The following is a 26,198-nucleotide window of genomic DNA, read 5'->3' as shown; positions in this document are numbered from 1 at the left end:
AAAGTAAAAGTAAACAAAGAAAGTAAAAAGAAACGAAAACCAACAAATAAAAAACTCAAAATAGTTTGGAGTCAAAGATGTCTTGTTAAAAAGAAAGAGCAAAAATCAAAATCCATAGAACCTCAGTGTTCAAAGAGGCAGCAAATTCTATTAGCCTTAGGCAAACTGTGCCCTCTGAGGAGTCTGCATTCTAGAAAAGAGCAGTTTTGTGAAAGGGGAAACAAAGGGTTTTCAAGTACTCCAGAACCTCTCCAAGACAGGGCTGTTACCCTGGCAGAGTTATTCTTAAAGGTGATTTCTCCAAAGCATTTACTCTAAAAGGCCACCTAAAATGACTGGGTGCCTGACTTTAAATCATCTGTTTTTAAGAATATAATTTGAAAAAGGCTCCTACTTATTGCAATGGAGTACTTTTATATCGAAGACTCATACGGCCATTTTTTTAAACATAAAAATGGTTAAAGAGAGAGGTTTAAAATGTAGTTCACAATATACAAAGGAGCATTTGCTTGCCGAATTTAAATTGCGTCATTATAACATGTTGTACTTTTTCCTCCTTTGGGCTTACTTGGAATACTAACATGTTGGATAGCTACTACATATTTTCAAAGTGCTTAAGGATGAATTTGTAACTCAAATTATCATGACATTATTGTAACATTATTGATTAACGCTGCTTTAATCTTAAAGGTTCTTTAGATACCCAGGATGTTGAAAAATGCTTTAATATGGGTAACTAAATTTCCTAAGTAACAGTGACAACGTTTTCAACGGAGGAAATTTTTCTATTAATACAGGAGCCAGAATGTTAAGAAATTCTGTTAAACTGTTACAAACTTATAATAAAGGCAAGGACAAAGTTTGCCTTAAAGGGTTTGCTTGGGAAGCAGTGGTTTATAGCATAACTTCTGAATTCATGTGTCTGTGCCAAGGGTGTTTCCTTTTTTGTCTTTTTCCTTTTTATATGCAACAATAGGAGCATGTTTAATATTGATGAGTCTGACCTCCTGGGAGTTATATTATATGTACCCTTTTGGAATACAAATGCTATTTGATTTATATGGTAAATGCATAGAATTTTGGAGATTAGCATTTTAATCAACTCTAATCTCTTAGGATTTTTTTTTTTTAATTCACTTTGCTATTTTGTCATAAAAAATTCGAAAAATGAACTTTTGAAATGGCAGCTAATCTCTCAAGTAAACAGATGCAAGGTCTGCATCAAACATAAAAGCACTATATGTAGCAACCATTCCCAAACCATAGGCTCAAGCACATTAACAGTGTTCAAGACTATCAGTTATCAAAGAACAATCCATTCGCTCCACAAATATTTATTGAAGAGCCATGCTTCTTCAGGCACTTGAAGGGGGGAGTGGGTAGTATATGTGGCCTCGATATTATAGAACCTCTCAATTGGAATTTGGCTTCAGTTTTTTCACCGTTTAAAATTCTTTTTAACTTTTTTTTTTTTCATGGCAGGTCCCGGAGCTTTGAAGTTCCATGTGAATCTTCCAGCCGACGAGCTCTTTCCACGGGGACAATGCATTCGATTCGCACAGCGGAGATGAAAGTCTCCTAGATTGAGCAAACAGTTTTCGCGCCCGGCTTCGGGGCGAAGCCGAGCGAGGGCGGAGGGGGGGGGCGGCGGCCATTGGGGGGCCAGGCCCCGGCTGCGTTCTGCGCAGCCATTGGCGGACTCAGAGCGCAGCACTGAGCATGTTCTGGGCTGCCGCCCGCTGGCTCTCGGCTGCAGCCGCAGCCACGGCAGCCGCGGGAGCAAGCGCGCATTGTGCGAAGCGGAGGCAGATGCTAGCAGGGCCAGCCCCGCGCGATTTGGCCTCCTCTCCCAGCGGCTCGCCTGGCCGCCTGACTGTCCCGGGAGCCTCCCCCTGTGCGGGCTGGGGGCCAAGGAGGGCCGGCATGGCCTGAATGCTGGAGGCGCCTCGGCTCTGCAGCGGGATTGCAACATGGGGAACCAGGATGGGAAGCTGAAGAGGAGCGCAGGTGATGCCTTGCACGAAGGCGGAAGCAGCGCAGAGGATGCTGTCGGGCCCAGAGATGTGGAAGCCACAAAGAAGGGGAGCGGGGGCAAGAAGGCGCTGGGCAAGCACGGCAAGGGGGGAGGAGGTGGCGGCGGGGGAGAGCCAGGCAAGAAGAAGAGCAAGTCGGAATCCAGAGCCTCAGTGTTTTCCAACCTGCGGATCAGGAAGAACCTGTCCAAGGGGAAAGGCACCAGCGGCTCGCGCGAGGATGTGCTGGACTCCCAGGCCTTGCAGATCGGGGAGCTGGACAGCGCGCACTCCCTGGTCACCAAGACCCCAGATCTCAGCCTCTCTGCAGACGAGACGGGCCTGTCGGATACCGAGTGTGCTGACCCTTTCGAGGTAACCCGTCCAAGTGGCTCTGGACCCACCGATGTTGGGGTTGGGGGCAGGGTGGTCTTGGGGGATTTGGAAGCTGCTGCAGGGGTGCAGGATGGACAAAGAACCAGTTCCGGCTCGGACACGGACATCTATAGCTTTCACTCGGCCACGGAGCAAGAGGACTTGCTCTCAGACATCCAGCAGGCGATCCGCCAGCAGCAGCAGCAGCTGCTGCTCCAGGGCCCTGAGAAGCCTGCAGTAGCCCCCACAGCCGCCTCCCCCCAGCCCGGGGCCTTCTTGGGCCTGGACCAGTACCTGCTGGGCACGAGCAGCGCAGCCGGGGAGGCCCCTTGCAGTCCCGACACGGAGCAGGCTCTGTCTACCCTGTCTGACCTGCCTCGGAGCCTGGTCACCGAGCCCCGGGTGCCCGAGCAGCCTCCACCCCCCGGAGCCTTAGCTGTGCCTGGCCTGCCGGTGGGCCAGCCTGCTGCTGCAGACTCGCCCTCCCCCCCGGCCTTCCGGTTCCCCGAGTCCTCACCAGCGGAGGAGGGCTCGGCCAGAAGCCCCGGCCCAGGGGTTGGGGACACTGATGAGGAAGGCGAGGAAGATACTTTTGAGGATGCCCCCCGAGACTCTCCCGGGGAGGCGTGGGGCCTGGAGGCGGGAGAGGACCCCCCGAGGCCGGGGGCAGAGCCCGAGGGGGAGCCCGGCAGGCCCGGCGCCCTGGCAGCCGCCTCCCTGCCAGGCAGTCCTGCGCCCAGTCCACGCTGCTTCAAGCCCTACCCGCTCATCACTCCCTGCTACATCAAGACCACCACCCGGCAACTCAGCTCGCCCAATCACTCTCCGTCTCAGTCTCCCAGCCAGAGCCCCAGGATTAAGAGGCGGCTGGAGTCTTCCCTGAGCCGGGGGCCCAGGGCTGCCCTCATCTCCGCCGCCGCTCCGCCCAAGAAGCACCGGGCTGACGGCGGCCTCACCTGCGGCCTCAGCCGCTCAGCGGACTGGACAGAGGAGCTAGGCAGCCGCGCGCCCCCGGCCGGGGGCTCTGCGCACCTACCGGCACGCGAGGCTGCCTCAGAGGGGGGCGGTGGGGTGCCCCCCGTACTGGCAGCCAAGGTGTCTGGGGCGCAGGCGGCTGCAGATGGCTTCCAGAACGTGTTCACAGGTGAGCGCGCCCTGCTGCTGGGTCACCTGCCAATCAGGGCCTTCCCCGGTCACTTGCTCTCCTCGCCTTGCGAAGCCTAGACTTGCTTCTGGCATGTCCTGACTCAGGGAATCCTTTCACGTCCTGCTTTCAAGTTTAGTAAAATTTCTGGGTTTTTATTGTTCTTTTTTTTTTTTTTTTAACAAGGTCTTAAAGGGAACAACTTTGTTATGTCTCCTAAGTCATCGCAAGGAAGGGCTGCTCCAACCATTTGTCCAAAACGTGCTATTCTCTATGTCCAGGGTCCCGCCAGGCAGATCAACTCTTTTTTTTTTTTTTTTCACAGCTAACTGAGCCATCATTGTCTTTCCTTCCTCATCCTCACATCATTAAAAATAAGAAAATTGTTAATGATTTTTTGACAAGGGTCAGCGTGGGAGAAACAAATAATTTATTCCAGTACTATCCAGAGGCAAGCTCTGACTGCTCTAATATATATGTGTCTGCTTATATATGTAATATGTAGTTTCTGTCAGCAATCTGGGTTGACTACTCAGTGAAATTAAGGGGATGTACTCCAGTTTGCTGATGCAACCACTCTTAGAAAGTTAATAAGTAATGAAATAGAATATTAGGGATAATTTTCATTTGGCTTTATGTCCAATCAGCACAGGTATAGCTTGGAGTCGCTGAAGGTGAGAAGACCACAAGGACGTGTAATCCAACTGGTGGGCACCATAAAAGCCCAGCTAAAGGGCCCATTTACTGTGGTAAATAGTTTATCCTTTCTTATAGGTGTGTAGGTCCCAAGGCCTTACCTTAACTACTCATTGTTTCATGTTCTCTTCCTTCTATTCTTTTTTTTTTTTTTTTAATGTTTAAAGTTTATTTTGAGAGAGAGAACAAGTGGGGGAGGAACACACACACACACACAGAGAGAGAGAGAGAGAGAGAGAGAGAGAGAGAGAGAGAGAATCCCAAGCAGGCTCTGCACTGTCAGCACAGAGCCTGATGCAGGGCTCAAACTCACGAACCATGAGATCATGACCTGAGCCAAAATCAAAAGTCCAACGCTTAACGGACTGAGCCACCCAGGTGCCCTCTTCCTTCTACTCTTAATTATTAAAGGAAATAATAAGTGCAAGAATTTATGGAATAGGAAAGAATGAAAATTTATGCAATTACTGGTAGGTTTATGATAATTATTTGCATGGTAAAAATTTCAAATGTAATTTGAAAAGCTTAAGTCTTCAATTCTGTTACTGTAATAAATAGGTTATCTATAAAACATTTCTTGGGGCTCCTGGGTGGGTCAGTCAGTTAAGCATCTAGCTCTTGGTTTCAGCTCAGGTCATGATCTCACATTTGGTGGGTTTGAGTCCCACGTAGGACTCTGCTCTGGCGGCATGGAGTCTGCTTGGAATTCTCTCTCTTCCTCTCTCTCTGTCCCTTCCCTGCTCTCTCTGTCTCTCAGAATAAATAAATAAACATTAAAAAACACATTTCTTAAGTGACATTTCTCAATGGGCATAGCTACTTCGTTGGCTAAATGCCAACTTGTATTTACCACATTTTTATTTTCACCTGTATTTTACATATGTTTCACCTTTTGTTTTACATTTATAGATTCTTATACTAAGAGTAGTCTTTATTTATTCACTTTATTCATTTATTTATTGCTTGCTCTCTTTCTTTTTATTTTTTTTAACTTCTTCTCCCTTCCCTTTATTGTGTAGGTTAAATGAAAAGGGATGCTTATAGTCTAATACCCTTTAGGTAAGTTGTAAAAAATATGAATAAAAAACAAAAAAAAAAGGCCTTGAAAGATCATTTTTGAGGGAAGAAGATAGGAAAATTCTTGAGTTAATTTTTTTAATTTAATTTTGGTGAGAAATCATGTGTTTCATCTTTATCTAGGTAATCATTCATTTATAAATATATTTTTTTAAATGAAAATGTCACCATGATTCAGATTATCATCTATTAATATTAATGATTGCTCATTCTAATAGCATTAGACTTTGGATATATATATATATTCGCTTTAACTTAATATATATATATATATATATATATATATATATATATATATATATGTATATTCTTGGCAGCCACGTTGTATCAGGCAATATGCTAGTGGCTGGACATACAAAGGTCATTAAATCAGGGTTTTGTTTCTCCAGGGCTCCCTGAGTACGCAGGAGCACATGGAAACATGCAGTATAGTGTTCTGGGAGCATCAAGGGTACAGGGACTGATCTCCTTGGCAGGGGTCAGGGAAGAGGAATCCATTCATAGGAGGATTTTTCAGAGTCCTGAAGATCGTAGGCCCTTAAGAGAAAAACATGGTTTATCCTTGTTACTTGCATTACACTTTATTTTGCTAAGTATTTCCAAATTTGAAATTTTGGACAATTAAAGGAGTCCTGTTCAGTGAGTACCTGTGTTCTATTTCCCTTTCCAGGGAGAATTTTTTACTGTACAAGGGTGAAATTGCAGAGTGAGTTGTTTTAATATGGACATTACTGATTTTGTCTTTGATGGTTGGATATATAGCTGGTCTGTGATCAGTAGATATTTGTGTAGCAGTTTCCATATATTTAGCTCACCCACTCACTTTCTTTTCAAAAAAAGAAAAATTTGTGGGTTTAACCTAATCTTATAACTGGTGGGGAAATGCAGGTAGGTAAAGAGATGAAATAATTTTCTCAAGGTCACACTGTGATTCATTCAGAGGCAAAGCCAGAAATAGAAGCTGAGTCTACTGATTTAAGTCTGAATGTCCTTGCTTATTACTTATTTTTGGATGTTTGACACTGTAAGGCAACATGGAGTAAAAGCTGTTTCTAAAAAATACAGACTTTATAAGATTTTTCAGTTCCTGTTTCTAATAAGGTCCATCCCTTTAACTGTTGAACATCTGGCCTTCCTTGGGCTGGAAGAAGAGTGATTGTTGGTTAGACTGATCCAGATTTTCTCTAGGCAGCTCTCAGGGACACTGTTCTTGTGGTGGAGTGAATCGAGATTGACACAGGCCCCTGTTTCTCAGTTGCTGTCTGTTTTCTTGTCATCTGCCATCACATTTGGTTCTTTACCATCCTCTACAATTTTATGGGTGTCTTGGATATTATCAGAGGCCTAGGGAACAGTAGTATTCTCCTTAGGGAATCTGTTTTGTTTTCTTTTTTTGGCCTTAATTTTGCATGCATGTCTTTGGATCCATTAATTGCCAGCTGCCTTTGAAGCAGGTGATCATTTATCTATAAACTTCCATAAACATCATTTATTTTTAAACCATAGAATGAGGGTTGTCAGCTCTGCAGAAAGGAACAGATGTTTTTGCTTTTTACTGCCTTCCAAATGTAGGAGAAAATTCAAGTGGAAAGAGATCTTCATGGCACATGTTTGTGTTTGTTTGGTAGATATAAAAACATTTAGTGATGATGGAGACAAAAACTTTATCTTGTGTTAGCTGTTAAAAACCGATGATGTTTTAGGCCATTGCACTGAAATATTTCCAGTTAATTTGTTTGAAATACAGTTGTTTTCAGTGCTGAGGAGAAAAAAATGGCTTCTGAAATTTGAGAGGTTCTTTTGTACATTAAGTCTAGCAGAAGCTTGTTCATAGATTTTTGCAGTTAATTAAAGTTTAGACAGGGGCGCCTGGGTGGCTCAGTCAGTTAAGTGTCCAACTTCAGCTCAGGTCACGATCTCGCGGTCATTGAGTTCTAGCCCCACGTCGGGCCCTGGGCTGATGATGGCTCAGAGCCTGGAGCCTGCTTCCGATTCTGTGTCTCCCTCTCTCTCTTTGCCCCTCACCCGTTCATGCTGTCTCTCTCTGTCTCAAAAATAAATAAACGTTAAAAAAAAATTAAAGTTTAGACATGTGAGATGTTAAATTTGTGATGCTAAATCACTTTTGATAGGAAGCTTTCCAAAGTCAATTATGTGCTTATCTTTTTTTAAACACATGGAATCAAAGTTTAATCTGTTTTAAATGGCTTAGTGAAGGCAGGCCATTGTTACGTGCTGTGAAAACACTGGGGACGCCCTCCACAGCTATTGCAGTGTGCAGGGTGGCTCTAGTCCTGAGTTTTTGCATCTTTGTTTCTTGGCTCTTTCCTTCCTCTCAGCTATTTATTCATAGAGCTGTCTTTGTCTTCTCTCCACCCACCCCTCATACTTCTAATTTGATCTTTCTGATCAATTTGTTATTGGCTGGCAAAGCCTGTAATTATCATGTAAAGTTATATTTATTGCACTTCTACTAAATGGCAGATACTGTGTGGTGCATTACATAAGTGTCTATAATCCTGACAACAGTTTTAAAGTATAGCTGTTTACCCCCATTTTCCCAATGAGCTAAGCAAGGTTCAGACCAGTGAAGTAACTTGCCTAAGGGCATTAAGCTAGTAAATCCCTCCTCTAAGATTTGTACTTAAGTAAGCAAATCTTTTGTTAACATGCCTAGGTGTAAAATCAGGTGAATCGGTGAGCTTTTGAGTTGCTAATTGATAATTGGCTTGGGTATTAGCATTTGGATTGTGTGACTCTCATTTTGGCTTTTCTAAAGGTTATCTTGATTTTTTTATCTGTAGAGAAGGACCCACTCTAGGAGTACAAGGTTTTCTTATATAGCTGGTTAAAATTATTAAACTTTGATTTGTGAAGGCCAGTTGCAGTCTTATTTCTTGTATTAGCATCTGACAGAGTAAATATATCCTTCATGTCCAATATGTGAAGGAAAGTCAGAAATCATCCCAGATGTATATAGAAAATGCATCTTTCTTACTCTAACAGGAAAGGGGGTTATATGAATGCTGTCTTTTCCCCTATTTCTTGACTTACTGGGTTCCATATATCAGAATAGATCATGGTAACAAAAGCTGAGACTACATTAGTTTGGTTGGAAAAATCATTTCTTATGATTTCTTTAAGACTGTGGTTTTGGTTGAAGTCAAGTACCCCAGTGATGGGCTTTAATGATGACTTTATGTGTTGAGGACTGGCCTAGTTTTAAGTGCATTTAGGTATTTAGATATAAACCATGTGTATTTGAAATTGAACAAGTGCTTTTAGAGCCGTATTTCCTTCTGATTCTATTAAAATGTGCTGAACATACACACTCATGTGATAGTTAAGCAGATAAATTTGTATCCTAGCTTTTTAAAGTGACTCTCAAGTAATTTTTTCTCACATATATGAAGCTGGAGGAGTAATTTCAAATTAATAATGTTAAGATTAAGTGAAATAGTATGTGTAAAGCCACTACAAATCTGCCTAGCATGTAGGAGGCATATGATTGGTGCTGTTTGAGTTCCTATCCTGGTTCATTGCCTTAATAAACTTCATTGCTCAAAGCGATCCAAAACCAAACTGGTTAAAGCAAAACAAAACAAAACAACTCTGAGATTGTATACAGAAGCTTGGTAGGATATAATCAGGTGCTAGTTGATAATTAATATACCTAGTCACTAGCTTTTTCCCAATTGTTTATTCATCATGTTTTTTTTTTTTCTTTTAGCATTTTCTATGATTGTAAGCTTTTTTGTCACTTTATCATAAATTTTGGTTTCCTTCAGGGTTTGGATAAGGAAAGTATATGATGGGGGTTGTGGCTGTGTGATTGGGTGCAGGTGCTAATTTTTTTTTTTTAATTTTTTTTTAACGTTTTTTATTTATTTTTGAGACAGGGAGAGACAGAGCATGAACAGGGGAGGGTCAGAGAGAGGGAGACACAGAATCTGAAACAGGCTCCAGGCTCTGAGCTGTCAGCACAGAGCCCGATGCTGGGCTCGAACTCACGGACCGCGAGATCATGACCCGAGCTGAAGTCGGCGGCTTAACCGACTGAGCCACCCAGGCGCCCCTGCAGGTACTAATTTTTGAAGGAGGAGTGGGGAAGAGGAGGCAGCAGTCAGACACCCTCAGTATTTATGTTGTGCACAGCCTCTGGCTACAGCACCTGACTGCAACCTTAACCTCCCACAACTTCCTTCATAAACTCTCAACTTTAGCCCGGTTAATCTGGTTACTGTTCTATGAGCATGCATTTTATTTTCCTGACTTTGTGCCTTTGTCTTGAAGTTTTTACCCTCTTGGAACATACTATTTGTCACTCTTGATTTAGCATCTGAAAGGGCTGATTAAATTCCCATTTCTATTTTTGGTATCTTTACTAATTTCACCAAACTGGCAGCCGTTTATTTCAATGTCATTGCACGTATTATTGTCTACATCATATTATGTACACTTCTTGGATTTAGGGATTCATCTGGTCTTTTTTCTCACCCGTTTCTTCTTTTCTTTCCTCCTTCCCTACTCACCTGATTCTGTCCGTTATCTAATTTTCTGTCAACACATCCACCAATATCTATTCTGTGCCTGCTGTGTGCCAGTGAATATGATGGACAATGAGCATACTGAGCTCTTTAGGAATAATTGTTTGCCTTTTTTTTTTTTTTAAACAGGCAGGTTGGGTAGCTAGGCTTCCTATTGGTAACTTCCCATTGAATTCAAGCTGGAAAATTACTAAAATTTTTGATTAGTCAAAATTAGTTATTTTCACTGAGATGTGATTGAATCTAATGAAAGTAGGATGATACTTTGATAGAACTTGTATTGAGAGAACATCTCTTCCTCTATTTGTTGGTTGATTTTTAAAATAGCAAAGATTGTATAGCAACTCAGAGCTTCTAATTATGAATTTTATTGGTAATGAAAGAAGAGGTAAAGGAAATAGAGAAAATTTTATTACTCTGTTTATTCCTGTTTTCATTATAAGTAATAACCTGATGTTAATGAAATTTAGCATGAAGGGACCCATTAGAGAGAAACAAGTACTGTCTATGACTTTATAGTTATTGGCTATAATTTTAGTGGCTGAAAACTTTCCAAGGCTCTTTTTATATTAAAAATATAAATACAGGACAAATATGACTTCTAATCAATTTGAAATGCTATTTACTAAATTATCACACGTTAACATTATATGAACAAATAATGATAGTAATTGGATGCTATAAGAGGACTCTAACCATGCTGAAGAATTATTACTCTTTGACATCTGCTCCTCTATAGATGAGACAAAGAGAAACATGTATGTCTTCCTCCTTTCCAAGGATGTCCTGGGAGGCATTGATTGGACAGGAAAATAGCTGCCACTCTTCTGTGATCTAGTCAGTTTCCACATATCCTGGACCCACTTGAAGCTGTCTTATCTGTTATATCAAAACCACGATGGGCTGAAGATAGTCTTTTTATTTTCATGGGGAATGGAATTATTTCTTTAAAAGAATTGTGCCTGTATGGTGTTTTAAAGTGATGCTTAAATACTACCCGGGGGTGGGGGGGTGGGGGGGTGGGGGTTGTTTTTGTGCTTCTAGCAGAAGGGTTCTTTGCTGTACTCAGGAATATAGTGGACATCTATGGAAATTAATTGTGTTATTTAAATTGTTGGCTTTGCATACGCAGGAGGGGAAAGAATGATGTTTATCAGTAAGTTTGTAGCACTGCTATGGCACATCTATGGCTGAGAATCTTTCAGTCTGTCTCCCTTTTAAAGTATCCCACTGAATTCGTGGGAAACCTGAGGCAATAATTTCTTATCACTTGGTACCCTGGTTTCCTAGGTATAAAAATGAATGCAGTCTTGCTGGGAAGCTGCTTTGTCCAGGTCTCATCCAACCTTATATTTTATAGAAGGGGTGGTTCTGGCAGTTACCTTTTCTCCTAACAACGAACCTCTGCATGTTTAATTTTTCTTTACTGTTAGAGCTGAAGAAACTCCTGGGATAAAGATACTTTGGGTATCGGTAATAAGTGGTGGTGAGAGCAGTGATGTTTTGATTTTGCTAGTTTTGGCCAAGTTTGGTTGATACTAGAGGAGATTCAGATTGGTTGGGCTGTCACTACCTTGAATTTAGGACCTTGTGTTTTTGAACACTAAGGTAGTGACTGTGTGTAGTGTGTGGTTGACCTGTTTTATGAAACAGCTGTGTATGACACAATGTATGACACAAGGATTTAGAGTATCTGGAGTCTTTCTAATATTAACACCAAATATATTGAGCAAGTTCTTTTTAGATTTATTAGCTCCAATGTAAGTCATCTCCTATTCTTGGGTGGATTGTTGGCTTTGCACTTTTTTTTTTTTTTTTTTTAGTTTAAATTGCTCAATAAAAGTCGTACTATTTTCTTACTTCATTGTACTTTAACATACAGTTGACCCTTAAACCACAGGGATTAGGGGCACCAACACCGTCCATACAGTCGAAAATCCACGTAAAACTTTTGACACCCCCAAAAACCTAAATATTAATAGCTTACTGTTTGCCATAAGACTTAACAATAATAAAAAGTCTATTAAAACATATTTTATGTATGTATTATTTACTGTATTCTTCCAATATGGTAACCCAGGAAAAAGAAAATGTTATTAAGACAATAAGGAAGATAAAATAAATTTACAGTACTGTATTGTATTTATTGGAAAAAAAATCCTTGTGTAAGTGGACCCAGGCAGTTCAAACCCATGTTGCTCAAGGTTCAACTATATTGGTTTGTGTATGTTTCCAATTTTCCCTGTGCTATATGCTTACTCAAAATTGTTATGAATCTATGGTATCCCATTTAGAAGTTGTCATTGACATAAAACTTTCTTAGAGACAAAGAGGCTAAAAGCTTTTGAGAACTCCTAGGATTTTTACTTTTGTTTTGTTTTATTGTCCTTAAAGAAGTACAGCTTGTTTAAGCCCATTAAGAAGCAAATGGACTACAATAGAACCGTTTCAGGGTCACAAATGAATTCATTTGAACACTCTGGAGAAAGTTACGTAAACAATGAATCTCCTCATTGTTAACATACAAGTCTTATATTTCATTTTTTTTTAGATGTTAACTTCTTTATTTTGAGAGACAACTTGTGCACTCAAGTGGGGGGAGGGGCACAAAAGGAGACGGAATTCCAAGCAGGATCTGGGCTGTCAGAGCAGAACCCAAAGTGGGGCTTGATCTCACAAACCATGAGCTCATGACCTGAGCTGAAATCAAGAGTCAGACACTTAACTGACTAAGCCACCCAGGTGCCCCCCAAGCCTTATCTTTTAAAAGAGTAGTGAAAACAATGGGATAACAATAGAGATAATCTCTTGCAACTCATTTTTTAACCTAGATACTTTTAGATCATTGGCCTCACTTCCTCAACCCCACCCCCTTTTAAATCTATAGACTAATACTTCCCCTTTGGAGACATAAGGTACGCAAATTCTTTATGGGAGGTGTTACATTTTGCAGCTATCCAAGATGTTCTTCAAGGATGATTACATCTTATGTCTCTGCAGTGCTATTTTGGTTAAATGGTTCTGAGGGTGTAAAATGTTTGGATAGTATCCTGGCAGTTTATTTCAGGATATAGGGTTTGATCTGTCACTTCCGATCTTAGAAAAATCCAAACGTGTATTGACTCTGTTAGATCTAGCATATTGTGGGTGGGCATACAAGGTTGAATAAGAACTTCAGTGATTTCTGTGGAGAGACATTTGTCTGGGATGACATGTGATATAAGTGAGAAAGTCATCTAGAAGTCTTTCGTCTTTGATTTGGATTTTTTCTATAAGGAGCCTCATTTGACTCTAAATTCCAAGATTATTTTCACTACCATCTGCCTTGGGATAATAAAATTCGAGCATGCAGATTTAGGTAGCTTTAGGCTAACCCCTAAGGTTGAACCATCAATTTCCTTTTGTATGTACCCTCGTAGTTTTATTACCAGCTAAAGTTACTTGGTTTTATTACCAACTAAAGACTGGTAACTTTAGCTCCTGTCTCCTGAGCATCAGACACATCCCATTTAGATATCAGGGATTAGAGAGTAAACTATTAACAGTATGAAGATCAGGTGGCCAGTACAGTTTAAAGACATTTCAGTGATTCTCTATTGCCCTGAGGCCAAAGTTTAAAATCTTTACTGTCTTTATATATTAATAAATACCTAATAATATTTAATGCTCTGCAGTTTTATCCCATCCTTGTTGCTCCGTCTCTGTAGTTCTTCAGATATCTCCTGTTGTCTCTAGTAGTTTTAAGTATTATTGACACTCTATTCCTGATCCTCAGGAAAAAAAGTTCATTTACTCATATCCCTCAGTGCATGACACCCCCATCATTAGTTCATGTAAGACTCTTCATTTTTTCCTTGTAGTTATTCCCTGTATAGGTTTCCTTCATTATCCAAAAGTACGGCATTCCTATGGAAACTTTTGTAAGCCGAAATGGTATAAAGCAAAGAAACAATTACCATTAGTTTATGTGGGAAAGATGTTGAGGGTTCTGAGACTTAAAAAACATAACCTCTCTTAGGCTTTTTCTGACACCTTAGGACACATCTTACGAACAGATGCACAAAATAAATCAAGACAAAGTATAGATGGTCACAGACACTGTTCAAAGCTCTGGTGGCATGATGCTGAGTTGCGGAGTGTAGTTCCCGGGGAAAGCGCTGGGTGGCACCGCTCGCTGCTTGGGATGGGCGCTGCTTCAGTCAAGTCAGGGTAGAAAAAAGTACTGAACGCTATTTTCGCTTTTTGCCTTTTTTTTTAAAAAAATGAAAAAGTCCTCTTTAGATTTCTTTTGGTTCGTGAAAACGAGGGATAACATAGATCTTTTGCATAAGCAAATTGGCATTATGTGACTTTTTAAAAAGCAGGGAATAACTGTAGGTTCATTTCCTAGTCTGCCCTCCCAATAGTCATAGGGAACTGCTTTTACATGTTTGATTGATATAGCCTTGAAATTATACCTGGTTTTGTCAAGTATGTAATATTTATACGTTTAATTTTAGTTTATACAAACGCTCTGAGTTGGACTTCTTTCTGTTGCTTTAAAAAGAACCCAGCAGTCCTTTGGGGAAAAAAATTACAATTTTTTTCTGGGTGAATGTCTATCATGTTCATTGCTTCTTACCGCGTATTCCAAAAAGTGAGGGTTCTGCCAGGCTGCATGCACCAGGTGGCACTGTTCACTTTTTATTGTACGTCACTCATGTTCCCTAGGGTTGTGCAGTGCGGTTGCTCTGGACATTTTTCATATTTTGTTTAAGCATTTGCACAGCGATAAACATCTGGACTCCTGTTCTTTGCCACCACAGACAGCACTGCTGACTCTTCCAGTATGGGGCCTTGTGTGAGAATTTCTCTGGGATATTTATTTAAGAGTGAAGTTGTTGGGTTATAAAATATTTACTTAATTTGTCTGGGTACTACCAGATTATTTTCCAGAATGCTTTCCCCAGTTTTTACTTCATTAATGCAGTAAATTAGCATTTATCTAATTTTTGAATTTTACCAATCCAATCTTGGTCTTGTTTATAAGAGCAAACAGTGTCTTGCTTTAACTTTTATTTTATATTTATCTGGTGGCTAATGCCTTTGAGAACACTTTTATTAATTTTTAGCCATTTCGGTAAACCCTTCTATGAATTGCCTGTTCGTATCCTTTTATCCTTTTGTATAGATTTCCTGATTTTCCTTATTTACTCACAAGGGTTCTTCGTATCTTTGTATATGCTCGATACTATTTTATTGAAAAAGTGAAGGATGTAAAGGACTGTCACTGAGCCTCCTGATTTTCTTTCCTTCTATTAGAGGCTAATGTAAACGCGATGTTTCTCAGAGTCCCTCGTGGGTTTCATTTCGGATGTGGCTTAGGTTTGACGAATTTCCACTAGATTTGGAAGACCTAAATGAGGCCTAGTAGGAACTTTTGTTGTTTGTACTTTACGAGCACAGCTGAGGGAACTATTAGATTCTTCTGGGGCAGAAGGGTAGCGTTGGCAGAAGGGTAGCGTCCAGGTGCTAGTTTCCTGAGGTCTAGGGTGGTGCACGGTGTATCCCTGCTCCTGGTGTGGCCGGTGCAACACAGTTCAGGGGCTGGCAGCAGAGGTAACATCCATCTGTGAGCCTTCCAGATTCTGGCAGTGGGAGTGTGCTCTTGGAGCCCAGGACTTTAGATCAGAGAAGAGGCTGCCACTTCTTGGTGGCCTGGTTCTAAGTTGTGTCTTAGCACTTCTAAAAGGATGCTAGAATCTTTTTCTGCAGCCCTTCCAAAATTCTGTACAATAAAAATTTTCTCTAGTAAGTCTCTTACTACTTAAACTCTTTGGAGTGGATTCAGTTATATGTAATCATTGGAATCTTAACATATAGAATCAGTTTTAGATATTATATATATCTTCTTTTAATATGTCATACCTCCTTTACATTTGTTATATCCATGCTGGAACAGAAATACTTAAATTTTGGTATGACCAATTCTACTTTTCACCCATGTTTTGTGCTATTTTCTTCCCATTTAAGAAATTCTGTCTTACTCCTAGGTTACATTCTCTTCTCCATAGTCTTCCATTAGCTTTATCATTTCACCTTTTACACTTAAGCCTTTGATCTGTCAACATCCTCTTGAGTGCATGATGTAATGTAAGGATTCAGTTTTATTCTTCTCCATGTGGCAAGCCAGTGTTTCAGCATCACCTCCTAAATAGTTTTTACTCATTGATTTTTTTTTTACACTACCTTTATGTGATTCCCAGATATAGATAAGTTTGTTTATGACAGTCTATTCCATTTATATTTGATTTTCTGTCTTCAGTCAGTGCTATACCCTTCTTAACGTGTGGCTTTGCAATATGTATAATTACCTGGAAGTGTCCCCTTTTTCAAAGTTGACCTAGCTGTTGGTGGACAGGTTATCTTCCATATAAGTAGGAAGTTTCTTAAAAAGTCCTGATGGAGTTTGATTGACATTTTATTAAATTTACAGATTAAATTTAGGATTATTGTCACTTCTGTAATGTCATCCATGACTATGAAAGACCTCTTCGTTTATTTAGATCATTTATGTCATTTTAATTGAGTTTTAGATTTTTCTCCACAGAAGGTTTGTGTTTTCTTTGTTGATCTAGTTTCTGGATGCTTCATATGTTTTATTGCTAATGGAGATAGTATCTTCCTTTTGTATTATTTCTAGTTATTGTTGGAATAAAGAAATATTCTCAGTGTCCTTATGTTATAAATGAATATTTTTTAAACCTAAAGATTAGTTAGTATACCCAAGTTTATAGTTAAGTTACAGTTAAGATTCTGATACCAACTCTGATGTGTGTTTTTTTTTTTTTCCCTACAGCACTAAGCAGTATTCTTTATGACACCAGCTAGGTGTTTTATAATTCAACTTAATTTTGACATTATTTACCTGGAGTTAGGTAACCATAGGTTAAGGGTTCAGTCCTACCAGACTTCCCCCTCTTTCAGATGCCAGTCAAAAGTCCGGGTTGCCACCTGGGCTTCTGACTGACCAGCCATAAGTTCCAATAGCTCTCTCCTTGGGTTCAATTAATTTGCTAGAGCAGCTCACCAAGCACAGAGATACATTTTACTTACTAGATTACCACAAAAGGATATAACTTTTACTACCAAAGTTTATTATGAGAGGATATAACTCAGGAATAGTCAGATGAAAGAGATATATAGGGCAAGGAATGGGGAAGAGCGCGGAACTCTCATGCTCTCTTAGCATGCCACTTTCCCCTAAATCTCCATGCGTTTATCAACCTAGAAGTGCTTCTAACCCTGTCCTTTTGGTTTTTAAGGAAGCTTCATTGCGTAGGGTCAATTGCTTAAATCTCCAGCTTCAGCCCTTCTCCCCTTCTGGAGGTTAAGAGTGGGACTAAAAGTTCCAGCCCTGTAATTACAGGTTGTTTTCCCTGGCAACCTGCCACCATTCTTAGGTACTTTCCAAAAGTCACCTCATTAACATAAATTCAGCTGTGGTTGAAAGGGGTTTGTTAGGAATGTCAAGATACCTTGATTGTTGTTATCACTTAGGAAATTCTGAGGGTTTTAGCGCTGTGATAGAAACTGAGTGAAAACCGATTAATGTATTTCTCCTTATAAATCATAATATCACAGTAGTCGGATGGGATTTTAAAAGAAGCGCTTTATTTTTTTTTACAGCAAAATAATTGAAATATAATCCTAGAATATGACATGCAATATGTAGATTCTTTTGAAATTATTGTGGTTATCATGGCTTTCTTTTTGTCATTGTGATTAGTTTTTGTGAATCTGTGGCTCTCTTTGCAGAGTCATAATCCTAAAGTCCAGAAACATTACCAACATTTTACTTTAGTAGGTTGTGTCTTACATTCACCATTAGTAAAAATCTCTAATATTTAAAGTGCTTCAAAGACATCATTTTAACAACTATATAATATTTCATCCAATCAGAAAAATACCCATCCGATGGCTTCCATTACATACTTGTTCTTGGTTTGCCCACCACATTTTGGGCTAACTTTCCTCAACTTCATCTGGTCTTCTCTTCCACCTTCACATCCACCCTCAGGAATCCTTTCAATGCATGTCAAGGACTCCAAACTCAAATTTCTGGTTCAGTTCTCTAATGAATTCTGGTGCAAATTTCCTATTGCCTTTAAAATATCTTCATAGGGGTATGGGAGTAGATCCAAACTGAACTTCTCTTTCTTCTAAACCAAACCTGCTCCCTTATTTATTGCCTGCCCTGGTGGATGGTAATAGCATCTGGCACAGCCGAGTTTCTTAAGCCAAATCTGGGAGATGTGCAATGTAGCCAAGTTTCTAACACTTCCTCTTTATTAAATCCAATCAGTAACTAAATCTTGTTAAGATACATCTAGGAACATTTTAAAAAAATTTTTATTTATTTATTATGGGGGTGGGGTGGGGAGAGAGAATCCCAACAAGGCTCCATTCTGCCAGCACAGAGCCTGAGGAGGAGTTCGATTCCAGGAATCGTGAGATGATGACCTGAACGGAAATCAAGAGTCAGACACTTAACCGACTGAGCCGCGCAGTTACCCCTATCTCAGAACATAGTTTTAAAGATACTCATCCTGTTCTTTCCAGAGGAATGTTTAATGCTCTTCTCACAATTATTTAATGGCTCTCTAGTGACTTCGGGGACAAATTTTAAGCTTCAGGTATATATCCAAGAAGAAAATCAAATGTGTTCAGAATGGAGGACCTACATTTGCTAGCAGTTGTATGATTTAACATAAAGGAGGTTGTCCCTTATAGAATGTCCAGCCTTGGAATGGGTGATCTTGAAAGGAGTGATTTCACTGTTCAGAAACTGGATGAAGATTTATTGGGGAGCTCCTAACTCTGGAGAGGCTGAACTGATAGCTACTAACAGTCCTTCCAATAAGAAAAGACAATGATGTTGATTTCTAAATAAAGTAAGAGCAGCATCTGTGGTCTGTATGTCTCATTCCTTTGATTTGGGACTGCTTTAAATATGTAAAAAACTTCGGCTAGAGGTATTTTAGAAGCTGCAATTTATTAGCTTCACTTGTATGGATTTAACATAATAGATTAAGTTTTTTTTTTTTTTTTTTCTTTTAGAGGCTCCTGGGTGGCTCAATCAGTTGAGTGTCCCAATCTTGATTTCAACTTAGGTCATGATCCCGGTGTTGTGGGATTGAGACCTGTGTTGGGCTCCGTACTGAGTGTGGAGCCTGCTTAGGATTCTCTCTCTCTCTTTCTCTCTCTCTCTCTAAAAACTAGAAGGCTGTATCTCTCTTTCCCTTCATCCATGTTTCCCAATTCCACCTCTTCCCCCTCTTCTGGTAACCATCAGTTCTCTGTATTTATAGGTTTGATTCTGCTTTTTGTTTGTTTATTCATTTTTTTCTGTTTAGATTCTACTTATGAGTAGAATTTTAAGGTATTTGTCTTTCTCAGTCTGACTTACTTCACTTAGTTATAATACTTTTAGGTTCATCCATGTTGTCACGATGGAATGTTGCCATCATTTTTTTGGCTGTGTAGTATTTCATTGTGTGAAATACCACATTTTCCTATCAACTCATTTATTAATGAGCACTTAGGTTGCTTCCATATCTTGGCTATTGTAAATAATGCTGCAATAAATATACATGTGCATATATCTTTTCCTATTAGTGTTTTCATTCTCCTTGAGTAAATACCCAATAGTGGAATTACTGGATCACATGGTATTACTATTTTTAATTTTTTGAGGAACCTCCACACTATTTTCTATAGTGTCGGTACCAATTTAGATTCCCACTAACAGTGCAAGAGGATTCCTTTCTCTCTACATCCTTGACAACACTTGTTATTTCTTGTCACTTTGATTTTAACTATTCTAACAGGTGTGAGGTGATATCTCATTGTGGTTTTGATTTGTATTTCCTTGATTATGAGTGATGTTGAGCATGTTTCATGTGTCTGTTGGCCATCTGTATGACTTCTTTGGAAAAATGTCTATTCGGGTCCTCTTCTCTTTTTTTTCTTGAGGAAGAGAAAGAACATGAGTGGGGGTGGGGAGGGAGAGGAAGAGCAACCAAGAGAGAGAATCTTAAGTAGGATCCACGCCCAGTGCAGAGCCTGAGTTGGGACTTGATCTTACAACCATGAGATCATGACCTGAGCAGAAATCAAGGTTGGACGCTTAACTGACTGAGTCATCCAGATGCCCTCTCTTCTCATTTTTAAATCAGATTTGTGTGTGTGTGTGTGTGTGTGTGTGTGTGTGTGTTAATTTGTATAAGTTCCTTATATATTTTGAATATTAACCCATTATTGGATTGAGCGTTTGCAAATATCTTCTCCCATTCCGTAGTTGTCTTTTTAGTTTGTTGATGGTTTCCTTTGCTGTACAAAAATTTTTTTTGTTTTTTTTTTTTTGTTTTTTGTGTTTTTTTTTTTCTGTAGTCCCAATAATTTATGCTTTTGTTTTCCTTACCCTAGGACACATACCTAGAAAAATGTTGCTACGGCAGATGTCAGAGGATTTTTATGATTTCAGATCTCACATTTAGGTCTTTAATCCATTTCAAGTTTATTTTTGTGTATGATGTTAGAAAGTAGCCTGGATTCATTTTTTTAATTTTCATTTTTATTATTTTTATTTTTTTAAGTATAATTTATTGTCAAATTGGTTTCCATACAACACCCAGTGCTCATCCCAAGTGCCCTCCTCCCTTGCCCATCACCCACTTTCCCCTCCCCCTACCTCCCATCTACCCTTAGTTTGTTCTCAGTCTGCTATGCTTTGCCTCCCTCCCTCTCTGTAACTTTAATTTTTCCCCTTCCCCTCCCCCATGGTCTTCTGTTAAGTTTCTTAAGATCCACATATAGTGCAAACATATGGTATCTGTCTTTCTCGGCCTGGCTTATTTCACTTAGCATAATACCCTCCAGTTCCATCCACATTGCTGCAAAAGGCCAGATTTCATTCTTTCTCATTGCCAAGTAGTACTCCATTGTATATATAAACCACATCTTCTTTATCCACTCATCAGTTGATGGACATTTAGGCTCTTTCCATAATTTGGCTATTGTTGAGAGTGCTGCTGTAAACATTGGGGTATATGTGCCCCTATGCATCAGCACTCCTGTATCCCTTGGGTAAATTCCTAGCAGTGCTACTGCTGGGTCATAGGGTAGGTCTATTTTTAATTTTTTGAGGAACCTCCACACTGTTTTCCAGAGTGGCGGCACCAGTTTGCATTCTCACCAGCAGTGCAAGAGGGTTCCCATTTCACCACATCCTCGCCAGCATCTATAGCCTTGTTCATTTTAGTGACTCTGACCACCGTGAGGTGATACATCATTGTAGTTTTGATTTGTATTTCTCTGATGATGAGTGATGTTGAGCATCTTTTCATGTGTCTGTTTGCCATCTGGATGTCTTCTTTGGAAAAGTGTCTATTCATGTGTTCTGCCCATTTCTTCACTGGATTATTTGTTTTTTTGGGTGTGGAGTTTGGTGAGTTCTTTATAGATGTTGGATACTAGCCCTTTATCTGATATGTCACTTGGAAATATCTTTTCCCATTCTGTCAGTTGCCTTTTAGTTTTGTTGATTGTTTCCTTTGCAGTGCAGAAGCATTTTATCTTGAGGAGATCCCAAGAGTTCATTTTTGCTTTTAATTCCCTTGCCTTTGGAGATGTGTTGAGTAAGAAATTGGTGTGACTGAGGTCGGAGAGGCTTTTTTTCTGCCTTCTCCTTTAGGGTTTAGATGGTTTCCTGTCTCACATTCAGGTCTTTCATCCATTTTGAGTTTATTTTTGTGTGTGGTGTAAGAAGGTGGTCTGGTTTCATTCTTCTGCATGTTGCTGTCCAGTTCTCCCAACACCATTTGTTAAAGAGACTGTCTTCTTTCCATTGGATACTCTTTCCTGCTTTGTCAAAGATTAGTCGGCCATACATTTGTGGGTCCAATTCTGGAGCCTCTATTCTATGCCATTGGTCTATGTGTCTGTTTTTGTGCCGATACCATACTGTCTTGATGATTACAGCTTTGTAGTAGAGGCTAACGTCTGAAATTGTGATGCCTCCCATTTTGGTTTAGTTTCTTCAATATTACTTAGGCTATTCGGAGTATTTTACGGTTCCATACAAATTTTAGGATTGTTCTAGCTTTGAGAAGAATGCTGGTGCAATTTTTATTTAGATTGCATTGAATGTGTAGATTGCTTTGGGCAGTATTGACATTTTAAAAATATTTATTCTTCCAATCCATGAGCATGGGATGTTTTTCCATTTCTTTGTATCTTCAGTTTCTTTCATGAGCTTTCTATAGTTTTCAGCATACCGATCTTTTACATCTTTGGTTAGGTTTATTCCTAGGTATTTATTTTAGGGTTCTTGGTGCATTTGTTAATGGGATCAGTTTCTTTATTTCTGTTTCTGTTGCTTCATTACTGGTGTATAAAAATGCAACTGATTTCTGTACATTGATTTTGTACCCTGCGACTTTGCTGATTTCATGTATCAGTTCTAGTAGACTTTTGGTGGAGTCTGTCGGGTTTTCCATGTAGAGTATCATGTAGTCTGTGAAAAGTAAAAGTATCTTTGCCAATTTTGATGCCTTTTATTTCATTTTGTTGTCTGATTGCTGATGTTAGGACTTCCAACACTGTGTTAAACAACAGTGGTGAGAGTGGACATCCCTGTCGTGTTCCTGATCTCAGGGGGAAAGCTCTCAGTTTTTCCCCATAGAAGATTATATTAGCTGTGGACTTTTCATAAATGGCTTCTGTGATTAAGAATGTTCCTTCTATCCTGACTTTCTTGAGGATTTCATCAAGAAATAATGCTGTATTTTGCAAATGTTTTTCTGCATCTATTGACAGGACCATATGGTTTTTATCTTTTATTTTATTAATGTGATGTATCACATTGATTGATTTGCACATATTGAACTAGTTCTGCAGCCCAGGAATGAATCCCACTTGATCATGGTGAATAATACTTTTGATATGTTGTTGAATTCGATTTGCTAGTATCTGGTTGAGAATTTTTGCATCCATATTCATCAGGGATATTGGCCTGTAGTTCTCTTTTTTTGCTGGATCTCTGTCTGGTTTGGAAATCAAAGTAATGCTAGTTTTATAGAATGATTCCACATGTTTCCTTCCATTTCTATTTTTCGGAACAGCTTGAGAAGGATAGGTATTAACTCTGCTTTAAATGTCTCGTAGAATTCCCCAGAAAAGCCATTTAGTCCACGACTCTTATTTGTTGGGAGATTTTTGATAAATGATTCAGTTTCTTCAGTAGTTATGGGTCTGTTCAAAATTTCTATTTCTTACAGGTAGAGTTTTGGTAGTGTGAGTGTGAGTGTGTTTAGGAATTTGTCCATTTCTTCCAGGTTGTCCTGTTTGTTGGCATATAGTTTTTCATAGTATTTTCTGATAATTGCTTGTATTTCTGAGGGATTGGTTGTAATAAATCCATTTTCATTTATGATTTTATCTATTTGGGTCTTCTCTCTTTCCGTTTTGAGAAGACTGGCTAGAGGTTTATCAATTTTGTTTAATTTTTTCAAGAAACCAACTCTTGGTTTCATTGATCAGTTTTTCTGGTTTTTTTTTTTTTTTGATTCTGTATGTTTATTTCTGCTCTGATCTTTATTATTTCTCTTCTTCTGCTGGGTTTGGGGTGTCTTTGCTGTTCTGCTTCTAGTTCCTTTAGGTATGCTGGCTGTTAGATTTTGTATTTGGGATTTTTCTCGTTTCTTGAAATAGGCCTGAACTGCAATGTATTTTCCTCTTAAGACTGCCTTTGCTGCATCCCAGAGGGTTTGGATTGTTGTATTTTCATTTTTCATTTGTTTCCATGTATTTTTTAATTTCTTTTCTAATTGTCTGGTTGACCCATTCATTCTTCAGTAGGATGTACTTTAACCTCCATGCTTTTGGAGGTTTTCCAGACTTTTTCCTGTGGTTGATTTCAAGGTTCATAGCATTATGATCTGAAAGTGTGCATGGTATGATCTCAATTCTTTTATATTTACTGAGGGCTGATTTGTGACCCAGTATGTGATCTATCTTGGAGAGTGTTCTATGTGCACTGAGAAGAAAGTATATTCTGCTGCTTTGGGATGTAGAGTTCTAAATATATCTGTCAAGTCCATCTGGTCCAATGTATCATTCAGGGCCATTGTTTCTTTACTGATTCTGTGTCTAGATGATCTGTCCAATGTTGTAAGTGGAGTATTAAAATCCCCTGCAATGACCACATTTTTATCAATAAGATTGCTATGTTTGTGATTAATTGTTTTATATATTTGGGGGCTCATGTATTCTGCTCATAGACATTTATAATTGTTAGCTCTTCCTGATGGATAGACCCTGTAATTATTATATAATGCCCTTCTTCATCTCTTGTTACAGTCTTTAGTTTAAAGTCTAGTTTGTATGAGGTAAGTATGGCTACTCCAGCTTTCTTTTGATTTCCAGTGTCATGATAGATAGTTCTCCATCCCCTCAATTTCTTAAAAAAAATTTTTTTTTAAATGTTTTTACTTATTTTTGAAAGAGAGAGAGAGAGGGGGACAGAGCATGAGTGGGGGAGGAACAGAGAGAGAGGGAGATACAGAATTCAAAGCAGGCTCCAGGCTCTAAGCTGTCAGCACAGAGCCCGATGTGGGGCTCAAACTCACGAACTGTGAGATCATGACCTGAGCTGAAGCCAGATGCTTAACTGACTGAGCCATCCAGGCGCCCCCATCCCCTCAATTTCAATCTGAAGGTGTCCTAAGGTTTAAAATGGGCCTCTTGTAGACAGCAAATGGATGGGTCTGCTTTTTTTTTTTTAAATCCATTCTGATACCCCATGTATTTGATTGGAGCATTTAGTCCATTTACATTCAGTGTTATTATTGAAAGATATGGGTGTAGAGTCATTATGTTTTCTGTAGGTTTCATGCTTGTAGTGATGTCTCTGGTACTTTGTGGTCCTTGCAACATTTCACTCACAGAATCCCCCTTAGGATCTTAGGATCCCCCTAAGGGATCAGTAGATAGATCTGTTACTACCCTTATGTGTGTCTACCTTTCTATGTTAAAGCCTGTTTATTCCCAGATGCTTTCAGAATTCTCTCTTTATCCTTGTATTTTGCCAGTTTCACTATGATATGTCATGCAGAAGATCAATTCAAGTTACATCTGAAGGGAGTTCTTTGTGCCTCTTGGATTTCAATGTCTGTTTTCTTCCCCAGATTGGGGAAGTTCTCAGCTATGATTTGTTCAAGTGCACCTTCAGCCCCTTTCTCTGTCTCTTCTTCTGGAACTCCTGTGATACTGATATTGTTCCGTTTGATTGAGTCACTTAGTTCTCTAATCCCTCTTCTTGATCCTGGATTTTTTAATCTCTCTTTTTCTCACCTTTTATTTTTCCATATTTTTATCTTCTAATTCACCTCTTCTCCCCTCTGCCTCTTCAATCCACATTGTGACTGCCTGCATTTTATTTTGCACCTCATTTATAGCATCTTTTAATTCATCATGACTATTTTTAAATTTCTTGATCTCGGCAGTGATAGATTCTCTGCTGTCTTCTATGCCTTTTTCAAGTCCAGCGTCAATTTTATGATTATTATTCTAAAGTCTTGTTCAGTTATATTGCTTATATATGTTTTGAGTAATTCTTTAGCTGTCACCTCTTCCTAGAATTTCTTTTGAGGGGAATTCTTCCGTTTCATCATTTTGGCTAGTTTTCTGACCCTTGTGAATTTTAAAATCTTGTTATGTGCCCTGCACCTGCAAGCATTACTATGTTAAAGAGGGGTCATACACTGTCCAGGGCCTGGCCCTTCAGGAGGTCTTTTTTGGAGAGTGTTACTTGCTCTCTGTTGTTGTGACTTTGGTTATTTTATTTCTCTACTCACAGTGATGTTTTGGACCTTCCACAAGTTGTGCTTTGATTTGTTCCTTGAAGTAGCCTTGAACGATCATTTCTCATGTTTTCCAGTTTTCTTCCTGGTAGATTCAGTTTCCTTTCCTCCCAGATTCTTGGGGTTCAAAGTCCTTTGGCGTCAGCACTTCTTTGTTTGAGAGACGACTTACATAGGGATCCCCCTACTTCTCCACCATGTTGGCCATGGTTTCATTTTTTTTAAGTGTAGCTGTCCAGTTTTTCTTGCAGCATTTATTGAAACGACTTTCTGTTCTCTGTTGTATATTCTTGCCTCTTTTATCATAGATTAATAGACCATATAATCATGGGTTTATTTCTGGGATCTCTAGTCAGTTCCATTGATTTATGTATCTGTTTTTGTGCCAATACCATTCTGTTTTGACCTACAGCTTTGGAATATATCTTGAAATCTGGGATTGTGA

General features: G+C 39.5%; 1 protein-coding gene across 2 annotated transcripts in view; it reads left to right on the top strand.

Moving 5' to 3' along the window:
- The first annotated feature begins 1,650 nt into the window (after window positions 1-1,650).
- FMN2 (formin 2) overlaps window positions 1,651-26,198 on the top strand; it is a 393,127-nt gene continuing 368,579 nt past the window's right edge. The window contains exon 1 of one of the 2 annotated variants that reach the window (XM_058701859.1): window positions 1,651-3,531. In XM_058701859.1, the coding sequence (XP_058557842.1) occupies window positions 1,971-3,531 (1,561 nt within the window). In that variant the 5' untranslated portion in view covers window positions 1,651-1,970. The remainder of the gene's footprint in view (window positions 3,532-26,198) is intronic. The other variant, XM_058701860.1, reaches the window with a different exon arrangement.

The sequence above is a fragment of the Neofelis nebulosa genome, chromosome 15 (genome assembly GCF_028018385.1).
Source record: "Neofelis nebulosa isolate mNeoNeb1 chromosome 15, mNeoNeb1.pri, whole genome shotgun sequence".
NCBI classification, from domain to species: domain Eukaryota; kingdom Metazoa; phylum Chordata; class Mammalia; order Carnivora; family Felidae; genus Neofelis; species Neofelis nebulosa.
The sequence above is the reverse complement of the archived record's forward strand: the minus strand, read 5'-3'. Positions and strand labels throughout refer to the sequence as shown.